This window comes from Pteropus alecto, unplaced genomic scaffold, assembly GCF_000325575.1.
Source record: "Pteropus alecto unplaced genomic scaffold, ASM32557v1 scaffold97, whole genome shotgun sequence".
NCBI lineage: Eukaryota > Metazoa > Chordata > Mammalia > Chiroptera > Pteropodidae > Pteropus > Pteropus alecto.
Genome location: NW_006439713.1, coordinates 4,126,995 through 4,138,878, shown reverse-complemented (window position 1 = coordinate 4,138,878; position 11,884 = coordinate 4,126,995). Strand labels below are relative to the sequence as shown.

The 11,884-nt window shown below is 38.7% G+C and overlaps 1 protein-coding gene across 1 annotated transcript in view; it reads left to right on the top strand.

The window, feature by feature from the left end:
- The window catches only part of DYRK1A (dual specificity tyrosine phosphorylation regulated kinase 1A), an 82,603-nt gene extending 70,728 nt beyond the window's left edge, over positions 1 to 11,875 (top strand). Inside the window, 3 exon segments of the mRNA XM_006916743.3 lie at positions 4,430 to 4,736; positions 5,183 to 5,307; positions 11,158 to 11,875. Coding sequence (XP_006916805.1) covers positions 4,430 to 4,736; positions 5,183 to 5,307; positions 11,158 to 11,778 — 1,053 coding nt within the window. The 3' untranslated portion in view covers positions 11,779 to 11,875.
- Positions 11,876 to 11,884: the final 9 nt, after the last annotated feature.

Below are 11,884 nucleotides of genomic sequence, written 5' to 3'. Positions count from 1 at the left end.
TTTTGGTAGGGGTCTATTAAAATTATTCTTTCAAACAACCAGCTTCTGGTTTTGTCGATCTTTTTTTTTTCCCCCTATTCTTAGTCTAGATTTCATTTCAGTGATTTTTGCTCTTTATTGTTTCCTTCTAACTAGTTGGAAGCTTCTGAAGGTGGAAGCTTAGATCATTTATTTAAAACTTCCTTCTCTTATTGCACTGAGTAGTATAAATACCCCTATAAGCACTGCTTTAGCTGCATCTTGCAACTTTTGATATGTTTTTTAATTGATAATAATTTTTTATTTTTCAGTTATAGTTGGTACATAATACTATATTAGTTTCAGGTGTACAGCATAGTGGTTAGACATCTATGTAACTCACAAAGTGATCACCGTAATAACTCTAGTGCCCCTCTGACACCATACATAGTTATGAACAGTATTATTGGCTATATTCCTTGTGCTATACTTTCCATCTCTATGACTATCAATTTGTAACTAACTACCAGTTCATACTTCTTAATCCTTTCCCCCTTTTTCACTTTCTCTCCCTCGCCCCTCAAACATATGGCTGCCACCCACACTGGGCTTACAGGTGCCTCAAGGCACTGGAACCCTGGGCTGGGGATCCCAGTGTGCTGGACCCCCTCACTCCTCTGGTGGGGGCGTGGCTCTGCAGCCAGAGATGGCCCTTCTGATTCTCGATTGCCAACTGGGTCGATTCATGGCTCCATTCCTCCTACCTTTTTGAGGTGACCTAGTAGTAGGGCTTCTGTTCAGCCATACTTCTGGTGACTCTGTACACTGGGTGCTCTGTAGTTTTGCTAAAATTTTGGCGTGGTTGCCAGAGGAGGCGTGCACATCCACCACCTTCGGTGCCATCTTGAGTCCTGTCGATATGTTTTAACTATCATTTTGAAACGTTTCTAATTTCCCTGTGATTTCTTTATTGACTCATTGTTATTTAGAATGTTGTTTTTAATTTCAAAGTATTCGAGGATTTTCTAAATATCTTAATGCTACTGATTTCTAATTCAGTAGCATCGTGTTCGAAAATATGATTTCACACCTTTAAAATTTGAGACTTGTAATCTGTCTTGGTGAATGTTCCATGTGCATTTGAAGAGAATTGTGTTTTATAATTATTTGGTGTAGTAGTCTACAAATGTCAATATGTCTGGTTGTTTGATACTTTTCTTCACATCCTTTATGTCCTTAACTGTGTGTGTGTGTATGTGTGTCTATCAATTTACATTTATTTTTTTCAATAACAGAAGAATGCTAATTTTCAGTGACAATTTTGGATTTGTCTTAATCCCCCTTTAGTTGCTTTTTTTGAAGCTCTCTTAATAGATGCTTACTCATTTAGTATTAGTAACACTTTGTGATAGATTCACTCTTTCATCATCATGAAATGTCCCTCTTTATCTCTAATAATATTTTTGTCTTTAAGTCTGCTTTGTCCAATATTACTGTAGTTCTCTCTACCAGCTTTCTTATTCTTAAAATTTTCTCAGGATATATTTTTCTATCCTTTTACTTTAAGCCTGTCCATATTTTTATGTATTATAAAGCATGGCTTTTGTATACAACATGCAGTTGTCATGCTTTTTAATCTAGCCTAATAGTATTTTTCTTTCACAACGAGTATTTAGTCCATTAAATTATTCAGAGGTTTGGGTTTTAGACTGTCTTAGTCGTGTTTTATTTGTCTTATCTCTTCTTTGTTCTCCTTCTTTCCTGCCTTCTTGCGTTAATTGAGTACTTTCAGATATTTCATTTCATCTTCTCTATTGACTTTTTAGTTACTTCTTTGTGTGTAATTTTTAGTATTGCTTTTATTATATGCACCTTTAACTTATGATTTGACCTTCACATATCACTTGATAAACCATGTAATAACCATGTGCGTTTACTAACCCCTTCCATCTCTTGTATACTTGCCATCATATATCATTCACTTGTGTTATACCCTTCACAGCACATCATCAACTACTTAAATAAAAGAGGACTTTTTTAAAAGAGATTTTAAAACACATAAAAATTAAGCTAATAACAAGATCTTTTCTAATTGCCCACATAGTTATTTATTCTTTTCTGCAATTCTTGGCTTCTATGTGGTATTATGTTCCTTCATTCTGAAGAACTTCAATGTTTTATTTTATAGTGAAAAACTTCTGTTTGATCAATTCTCTCAACAGTCATTTATCTGAAGACCTTTATTCACTTTCATTTTGAGGAAGATATTTTCTATGGATATGGAAATTCCCGTGGATATAGCATACTACGTTGACATTTCAGCAAAAGAAAAAAGATGTTATGGCATTGTTTAGGAACCTTAATGACATTGATTTTACTGTCACACTGTTTCTGAAGAGAAGTCGGTGGTTTTTCTAAGCTTTGTTTCCTGTCTACAATGTTTCTTCTCTTTCCTAATGGCTGATTTCATGTTTTTATGTTTGATTTTCCAGTACTTGGTTATATGATTCTAGGTATATATTCTTTTGTATTTTCCTTGGAGTTAGGTAAGTTTTCTTGGATCTGTAGGTTGATCTCTTTCATTAATTTTTTAAAGTCATCGGACTTGTTTTTCCCCAAGTATTTGTTCTTGTCTTTCTTCTAATTCCCCAAATACATGTATATTATAGTGCTTAATATTAAAGGTATCTGGTTTATTCTGTTTTCTTTTGTATCTTAGGTTGGATAACTTCTTTGCTCTGTCTTTAGTTCATGGATTTTTTTTCTTCTGCCAAGTCCAGTCATCTATTAAATGGATTCTTCATTTCTGATACTGGATTTTTTTTTGTTCCAGCATTTCTACATTTTCATTTATCATTTTTTACAAATAGCTTTAATTTTCTCTTCCGAAATCCCCCAATCTATTCACATATGCTATCTACCTTTTGAATTAAATGATTTAACCTATTTATCACACTTATTTTAAAATGCCTGTCTGCCAGTTTCAACATCTAGGTCATTTATTTATGTGGGTCTTCTATCTATCTATCTATCTATCTATCTATCTATCTATCTATCTATCTATCTATCTATTTATTTATTTTTACTTCATTATGGACCCATTTTTGTTGTTGTTTGTGTTTATAAAAATGTATGCCAGACTCTCTATATTTGAGAACAGTTCAGGTAGAAGAAAATCTTAGGCATGCTTCTTATTCTGTCAGGCCACTAATGAGGGACTGATTCAATCTTGTTTGTAGTTTAGCTGAATCTGGGCTTTGTTTATTTGTTTTGTTTATTTGCTTGACTTAAATTTTATTCTCCACCATCTTCATAGATATTAAGCAGTGTTTGTAGAAACTGGGAAGGTTGTGAATGGGCAGATTTCTGTCCAGCCAGAAGCCCATTCCTGCCCCCACTGTGCCCCAGGCAATCTGTGTTCATTCTGCTGCTCTGCCTCCAGACTGCAGTGCCCGGAGGATCCTATCTGGGCTCCTCTGCCTCTCTCCATCCTCCAGCCTGTCCACAGGTAGCTGTTAGAAGCTGGTTCAGAGTTGGAACTAGATTCTCCCTACCCATATCAATGACCTTTGCTCCTTCTCCTGCCTTAAGAAGGAAAGGCTTTTCATTTTCTAGAATTTCCATAATTCTGATTTCTTTAATCATCAGCTCTGTGATGGGTTTTTTAAAAAGCGATGATTTTTGTGACTTGCCTGGCAGGCTTATTCTTGCTTTTTAGAGTGAGAACAATGGTCTTTCCTAAATTTCGACATTGTAACTAGAAGCAAAAACCCAGTAATGCTATTCTGAATTAATTTAGTATTTATAGGCACTTTAAGGGTTATAATATCTATTAAAAAATGAGTTTTCAGAAAATCTCAACACGCGTTAAGGTGATTTATTATTAAACATTTTCTAAAGAGAGGCATAAACAAAATTTGCTTGTAATTTCTTTATCTAAACATAAGCAGGTAGGATTAGACCATACTTCTTTCCTGGGAACGTACTCGGAGCGATCAGCACAGCTTCAGTGAGCACTGTCACTGCCGGAAGGAAGTGCAGCCAGGTTCTCAGGTGCATCAGGCAGAAAAGAGACTCAGAACCACTAGGCAGGACGAGAGGTTGGCACATCCCTTATAAAGGACCAGAAAATGAAGATTTAGGCTTTGTGAGCTTCTGTCGTGTGTTCTTACTTGGTTCTGTTTGTTTTTACAACCTTTAAAATTATAAAAACTCTTCGTGGCTGAGGCTGTACACAAACAGGCCCTGGGCCGGGTCGTGACCCCAGGGCTTGGTGGTCTCTACAGTCATTTTTGGTCTCAAGATTCTTTTGTACTTGGAACAGTAACGTTTGAAAATGTATTAGAGGATCTAACTGTAATGCATTCTTTAATCTCTCAACATGTAATATATTTCAGCATATTTTAAGTTATGTAGATTTATATATATCCCATCAAATTTAGAGAAAGCTTTTTATCTTTCTTCTCTTTAGGAATATAAACCACCAGGAACCCGTAAACTTCATAATATTCTTGGAGTGGAAACAGGAGGACCTGGTGGGCGTCGTGCTGGGGAGTCGGGTCATACGGTAGCTGACTACTTGAAGTTCAAAGACCTCATTTTAAGGATGCTTGATTATGACCCCAAAACTCGAATTCAACCTTACTATGCCCTGCAGCACAGTTTTTTCAAGAAAACAGCCGATGAAGGTACAAATACAAGTAATAGTGTATCCACGAGCCCTGCGATGGAGCAGTCCCAGTCTTCAGGCACCACCTCTAGTACATCTTCAAGCTCAGGTGTGTCCTCTTGCTATTAGATTAGGCTCTCAAAATGTTCGCTCTTTCCTTTGCAAAGTGGGGGTTATTTTAAAGTGTTTTTTAGGAACTTGTTACTGGGGTGAGGAGGAATTATTTGACCTAGTCTATTCTTTGTAGTCAGGAAAAAGTTCACCTTCCCCTGAAGCATCAATACTTAATTATGCCTGGTAGCTGGAAACAACTCTTCATTAACCAAAAATTTTAATTGTTTTTTAAATGGAAAAACTTTGTCCACATCTTCAGTTTTCCCAAACTTGATTGGATTTTGCCTCAGTGGTCGATGTGAAAGAATTCAGGTGCCTTTCTGTTAATGTAGTTTTTTTTGCACGTGATACACTTTCAGTTTTAATGTTACAGATGTAGAACATAAACTTGGGCAGAATTAACTTTAAAGTCACACGTTGTTTTGCGTTGTGGTGCTTAAGGTGGATCGTCGGGGACGAGCAACAGCGGGCGAGCCCGGTCGGATCCCACGCACCAGCATCGGCACAGCGGCGGGCACTTCACGGCTGCCGTCCAGGCCATGGACTGTGAGACGCACAGTCCCCAGGTAAGCCTTCATGCATCCCCTGCCCTGCTCAGGCAGCTGAATCGGGTTCCACGTGCCTTTAGTGCGGTTAAGTCATTTACTCTAAAGGCTCATAGCTTCCTCATTTATAAGGAATTATAATTTATAACTTAAGAAGCACATACCTGCAATTTTCACCCTTCTTGTTTAGAGAAAGCTGACATTGATTGGATGCATACCAGCCATTGCTCCCGTGTTTATTGCATTTACTGCAGCAACATTTCGAGCTTAACACTGTTCAGATTGTCATTTTGCCTTGGGAACCGAGAGGTCATGGGTTAAGTGACTTTCCTTGGGTTACGATCTTAATTACTGTGCTCTCCTGTCACCCATGATCCTTCAACACTGATAGTCCTAGATTCTGAATCAGTTTGTGGTTTGATTTTAACCTCTACATTGTTTTTACATTGTTGTGGGGGTGTGTTAGTTTTTTAAATCTGTTAAAGATGATGCTCTAATTAAGTAATTTTTAAAAATTGGGTGAAGCAGATAGTGGTGGTAGCATTATACATTATACTCACTTTGTAAAATACTAAATTAATTCATACTGAACATTGCCTTTATGGTACTTTATAATAAGAGGCCACTGTGTTATTTGAGTGAAGAAAAACTGAAGTTGTGGACTGTCACTCCACATTCCTGTGATGGGGACTCCTGAATGACACTGGGGAAGATCACACGCATACTCTGTTCCTGCTGTTAATGAGTCTTCACCGACCTCCACTGGGCGATCGTACATGCTTCTCAAGTCATCTCTCCCGTTCTCTAATAATTGTTTCAAACTTTTCTTGGACACTTTTGACCTCCTCTTCTCTCTTTCGCTCCTTGTTGTGTGGAGGAGTCTTCAGACGTGGCCGCCTCGAGCGCGGTGTGCAGCCTGCACGCCCGCACGCGTGCTGCTGTCGCTCCCCTTGTTTCTTGGAGGCCTTTCTCTCACCCGACACACTGCCCGGCTGAGCGCATGCGCGTGCTCACCATCCTGCCGCGCACCTTCATTCTGACACACCTGTCCCTCCCGCGCCCCAGGGCCTTTGTTTCCAGTCGGTTCTTCTAAATGTCACTTTGGACGTCTCCACACCATGACGTTGCAGAAGCATCACATAAACCAGTGTCATCATTTTCACCCCCCTCACAGCTTCTACTTTTATTTATTCTTTGTACACATGGCCCTAAATTTACCCATTTGCTCGAGTCACACACTTGGAGGGGAGGGAGTCAGTCCTGACCCCCTCTTCCTCATCCCTCACACTGAATCATATAGTAAATTGTGTGGACTCTGAAGATCCAGAATACATTTGTGCTGTCCGCTGGCCCGTGTCACCACGGAAGACCCGACCGGTCTGCAGTGCCGGCTTTATTCCCGTCAGCGTCGTCCTTGTCTCCGAAGCCAAGGCCACTCATCTGTGAGGCAGCCCGACCCGGCTGGTTCCCCTACTCTAAACCAGTCTTCGGCTTCTCTTACACTTTAACACGTTAGGCTTGTTGGGAAGGTCGCGCTGGTTTCCATGACCGTCCGCTCCTGCACAGGCCGTCTTTCCTCCTCTCCGTCTCTCTGGTCTTACGGGATCCGTTTTCATTTTCTGAATGTCCCGTGTTCTCTCTCACATCCCTCACACTTACCTCGCTCAGCCTGGAGCGCTGTCCTCCCTCTTCGCTTTCGTGGCTGCTGTTTATACTTCGTCTCCTAACAGATCCCACTGCCAGAGGCTTTCCCCGCTTCTTAAGGCCAGCCTGCCCCTCCAAGTGCAGTGAATACTGCGAACACTTAAAAACTTAGCGAGAGTAATAGGAGACTCTGTATCGCCCACCGGAAGTTGACGTTTTCTCTTATTTGCCTCAATCCTTTTGTATATAAGTTTTGAGTAGTTGATATATTCACATGGTTAAAAAATAAGTACATATAAAAGGGAATTCAGTGGTCTTCCCTTTTATGTCCCTTAGACACCTAATTTCTAATGATTAGTTTTTTGTATTTTTGAGATATTTTGTGCGTATGTAAGTGTGTATGTATGTATGTATGTATGTATGTATTTTCACCTAACCACTGTTTTACATGTTTTGCATATTTATTTAGTGTATATTTTGGAAGTATTTTTATATCAGTACATAGATAGCTGTTTTTTCTTTCTTTTCTTTTTTTTTTAACAGCCACACAGTATTCCATTGTTCAAATATTCAATACGTCATTTCCATAGTCCCCTATTAATGGACATTAGGTTTATTTTCAGTCTCTACTACTACAAATGGTGCTGTGATAAACACCATACTCTGTGCATATGTCATCCCATACACGTGCAGTTTATCTGTGATAGGAACCCCTGCACATAAAATTGCTGGGTCAGAGGGTAATGTGATTTGTAATTTTGATAGCTTTTGCCAAATTGCCCTCCATATACATTTATCAGATTCATTTCCCCACTAACAGTTTGGCGAAGCAGTCAGTGTGATAGCCTTTGGATGAATCTGAAATGAAAAGTCGTATTGGACAGAGTATAGTTTTATTTTGCTTATTTCTTTTTATGCGTGAATTTGAGTAGCTTCGTAGTTTAAGAACCGTTGGTTATTTTCTGAGAACCTACGGCCTGTTTTTCTACTGGATTGTTTTCAATAGTATTTTTTGAATTTTCGTTCTCAGATCCCCATGGTTGAGTAAATATTTAATGATCTGTGCTAGCCACCGGTGATGTGGCTTTGCTTTTCCTAGAGTTTAAAGTGATATAGTAAATAATTAATCAAATGAATAGAAAATTACAAGTACCATTAACAGTTACAAAGAAAACAAGATGAGATAATGCAATAGAGAATGGCTATTTGGGATGTATTAATTCAAGTAGGCCAAACTGATAATAGGTAGATCCCCAAAATATGGTAGCTTAAAGAGAATGGTGGTGTTTTTTTGGTTTGTTTTTTAATGTAATAGTCCAGAGTGGGTATTCAAATTAGTGGCATGGCTTCTCTCCCATGTCCAAGCTCCTACTATCTTGTGGCTCCTCCATCCCCTAGGCCTAGTTGTTTGCGGCATCCGGCAGAGGTATTTTGTGGGCAGGTTTGGCCATGACCTAGAAACTTTCATTCATATTTCATTGACTAAAACTGACTCACATGTTCCTACGTAAGTATAGGGAAGTGTGGTCTAGCCGTGTACTCAGGGAGAATAAGTGGTCAGGGATGACTCTGGAGCTGAATCGATGGGAGAGAAGCATCCAAGCAGAAGTTAGAACTCAGAGCATTCTGAGCAGAAGGGGACAGTAAGTATGAGTGCCGTGAGGCGTTTGAAATACCGTGACCAGATAGAGGAATAGAAGAAAGGCCCTGTGGCTAGGAGAGGGAGGAAGGGTGGCTGTTGGGACTGGTTGGAGACGTGAGTGTTGACCGGGTCGTGCAGATCATTGTATGGAGTTTGGATTATTTTGTTGTTGTTTGGTTGTCTTTTTTTAAAAATTCCATATACAAGAAAGATCATACAGTATTTATCTTTCTCTGCCTGACTCATTTCACTTGGCATAATGCCCCTGAGGTCTGTCCATGTTATCACAAATGACAAGACTTCATTTTTTTTATATTCCACTGTGTATACGTGGACCGCAGTTTCTATATCCATTCGTCCATTAATGAACACCTAGGTTGTTTACGTATCTTCGTTTTTGTAAATAATGCTGTAGTGAACATGGGAGTACATAGATCTTTTTGAGTTAATGTTTTCATTTTCTTTGGCTAAATATTCACAAGTGGAATTGTTGGATCATATAGTAGTTCTCTTTTAATGTTTTGAGGAATCTCCGTTTGGTTTTCATAGTGACTGTACTAATTTACATTCCCACCAACAGTGCATGAAGGTTTCTTATTTCTCCACATCCTTATCAATGCTTGTTTGTTTTTTTTGTTTGTTTTTTATAATGGACATTCTAACAGGTGTGAGGGGATATCTCATTGTGGTTTTGGTTTGTGTTTCATGATAATTCATGATATTGATCATCTTTTCATGTTCCTGTTGGTCATCTGTATGTCTTCTTTGAAAAAAATGTCAATTTACAGCCTTTGCCCATTTTTTCATTGGATTGTTGTGTGGAGTTTTTTGTTGTGTTTTGTTTTTCGCTATTGAGTTGTATGAGTTCTTTATATATTTTGGAAATTCACCCCTCACACAGTATATGATGTGTAAATGTTTCTTCCCATTCAGTAGGTTGCCTTTTTCATTTTGTTGATGATTTCTGGTGTGCAGAACCTTTTTAGTTTGATGTACTCGCACTTGTTTAGTTTTGCTTTTGTTGCTTTTACTTTTGGTGTCAGATTAAAAAAATCTCATCACCAAGATGTACCACCTGTGTTTTCTTTTAGGAGTTTTGTGATTTCAGGTCCTTTGTTTAAGTCTTTAATCCATTTTGAATTAATTTTTGTGTATGGTATAAGATAGTGGTAGAAGTTTGTTCTTTTGTTTGTGGCTGTCCAGTTTTCCCAACACCATTTATTGAAGAAATTGTCCTCTCCCCATCACATATCTTTGGTTCCTTTCTCATAAATTAATTGACCATGTGTGCATGGGTTTATTTCTGGGCTCTCTGTTCTGTTCCTTTGATCTATGAGTCTTTTTATGTCAGTACCATACTCTTTTAATTATTATAGCTTTGTAATGTAGTTTGAAGTCAAGGAGTTTGATGCCTCCAGCTTTGTTGTTCTTATTCAAGATTGCTTTGGCTATTTGGGTTCTTTTGTGGTTCCATAAAAATTTTAGGATTACTTGTTTCCATTTCTTTGAAAAATGCCATTGAAATTTTGATAGGGATTTCACTGAATCTAGATTGCTTTGGGTAGTATTGACATTTTAACAATATTGATTCTTCTGATTCATTTACACAGAGTAACTTTCCATTTGTTTGTGTCTTCTTCGATTTCTTTAATTAGTGATTTATAGTTTTCAACATTCAGGTTTTTCACCTCCTTGGTTAAAATTATTTCTAGATATTTTATTTTTGACGCAGTTGTAAATGGGATTGTTTTCTTTAATTCTCTGATAGTTCATTATTAGTGTATAGAAATGTAACAGGTTTTTGTGTATTGATTTTGTATCCTGCAACATTATTGAATTTGTTCTGTTTTTGTTGAAATTGTTAGGGTTTCCTATGTGTGTCATTTGCAAATAATGACAATTTTACCCTTGCCTTCCAATTTGGATGCCTTTTATTTTTATTTTTTGCCTAATTTAGATTTGTGTTTTTAAGAAGATTATTCTTGTGACTTTGGAGAGTAGATTGGAAAAAGGCAAGAATGGAAGCTGGGAGCTGGTTTAGGAGGCTGTTGTATTAATCTAGGCAAGAGATGATGGGGGCCTGGGATAGAGTGTTGGTGGTGGAGATGGAGAAAAAGTCGCTAGGTTTGGGCTCTTATTTGAAGGTAGCTTCAGTGGTACTTGCTGATGATTTGGATGGAGTTGAGCAGCTGGATGGATAATAGTGATTTTATTGAAACAAGAAAGATGGAGAGAGGAGGGGCTTTAGGGAGAAAGTGAAGAATTCCTTTTGGACCTGTCAATTACTAGCCGTCCCTTTCCAGAAAAAGCTTGCTGACCCCTGGCATAAACTGTGCTTCTGAGGAAAGAAAGTGCCCTGTGACACATCTGAGCCTGGTTATGGGTATAACTTGTTAAAAATTGTAGCTTTCGTAATAAAATATTTTTCATTCTTGAACATATTTGGAATTTTGCATTAAAGAACTGTTCAACACATCTTACTTTTCAAACTCTCTGACGTAAATTCTAGTGTCATAGGTTTTGATTGAAGATTACAACTTGGAAACAGCACTCTGAATAAATCCTTTTAAAATCTGTTCTTACAGGTGCGCCAGCAGTTTCCTGCTCCCCTTGGTTGGTCAGGCACTGAAGCTCCTACACAGGTTACTGTTGAAACTCATCCTGTTCAAGAAACAACCTTTCATGTAGCCCCTCAACAGAACGCATTGCATCATCACCATGGAAACAGTTCCCATCATCACCACCACCATCACCACCACCACCACCACCACGGACAACAAGCCTTGGGTAACCGGACCAGGCCAAGGGTCTACAATTCTCCAACGAATAGCTCCTCTACCCAGGATTCTATGGAGGTTGGCCATAGTCACCACTCCATGACATCCCTGTCTTCCTCTACTACTTCTTCCTCTACATCTTCCTCCTCTACTGGTAATCAAGGCAATCAGGCCTACCAGAATCGCCCAGTGGCTGCTAACACCTTGGACTTTGGACAGAATGGAGCTATGGACGTTAATTTAACCGTCTACTCCAATCCCCGCCAAGAGACTGGCATAGCTGGACATCCAACATACCAATTTTCTGCTAATACAGGTCCTGCACATTACATGACTGAAGGACATCTGACAATGAGGCAAGGGGCTGATAGAGAAGAGTCCCCCATGACAGGAGTTTGTGTGCAACAGAGTCCTGTAGCTAGCTCGTGACTAAATTGAAACTTGAGTTTGTTTCTTGTGTGTTTTTATAGAAGTGGTGTTTTTTTCCAAAAAACAAAGTGCAAAGCTGCTTGAATCAGAAGGAGATTAACACACT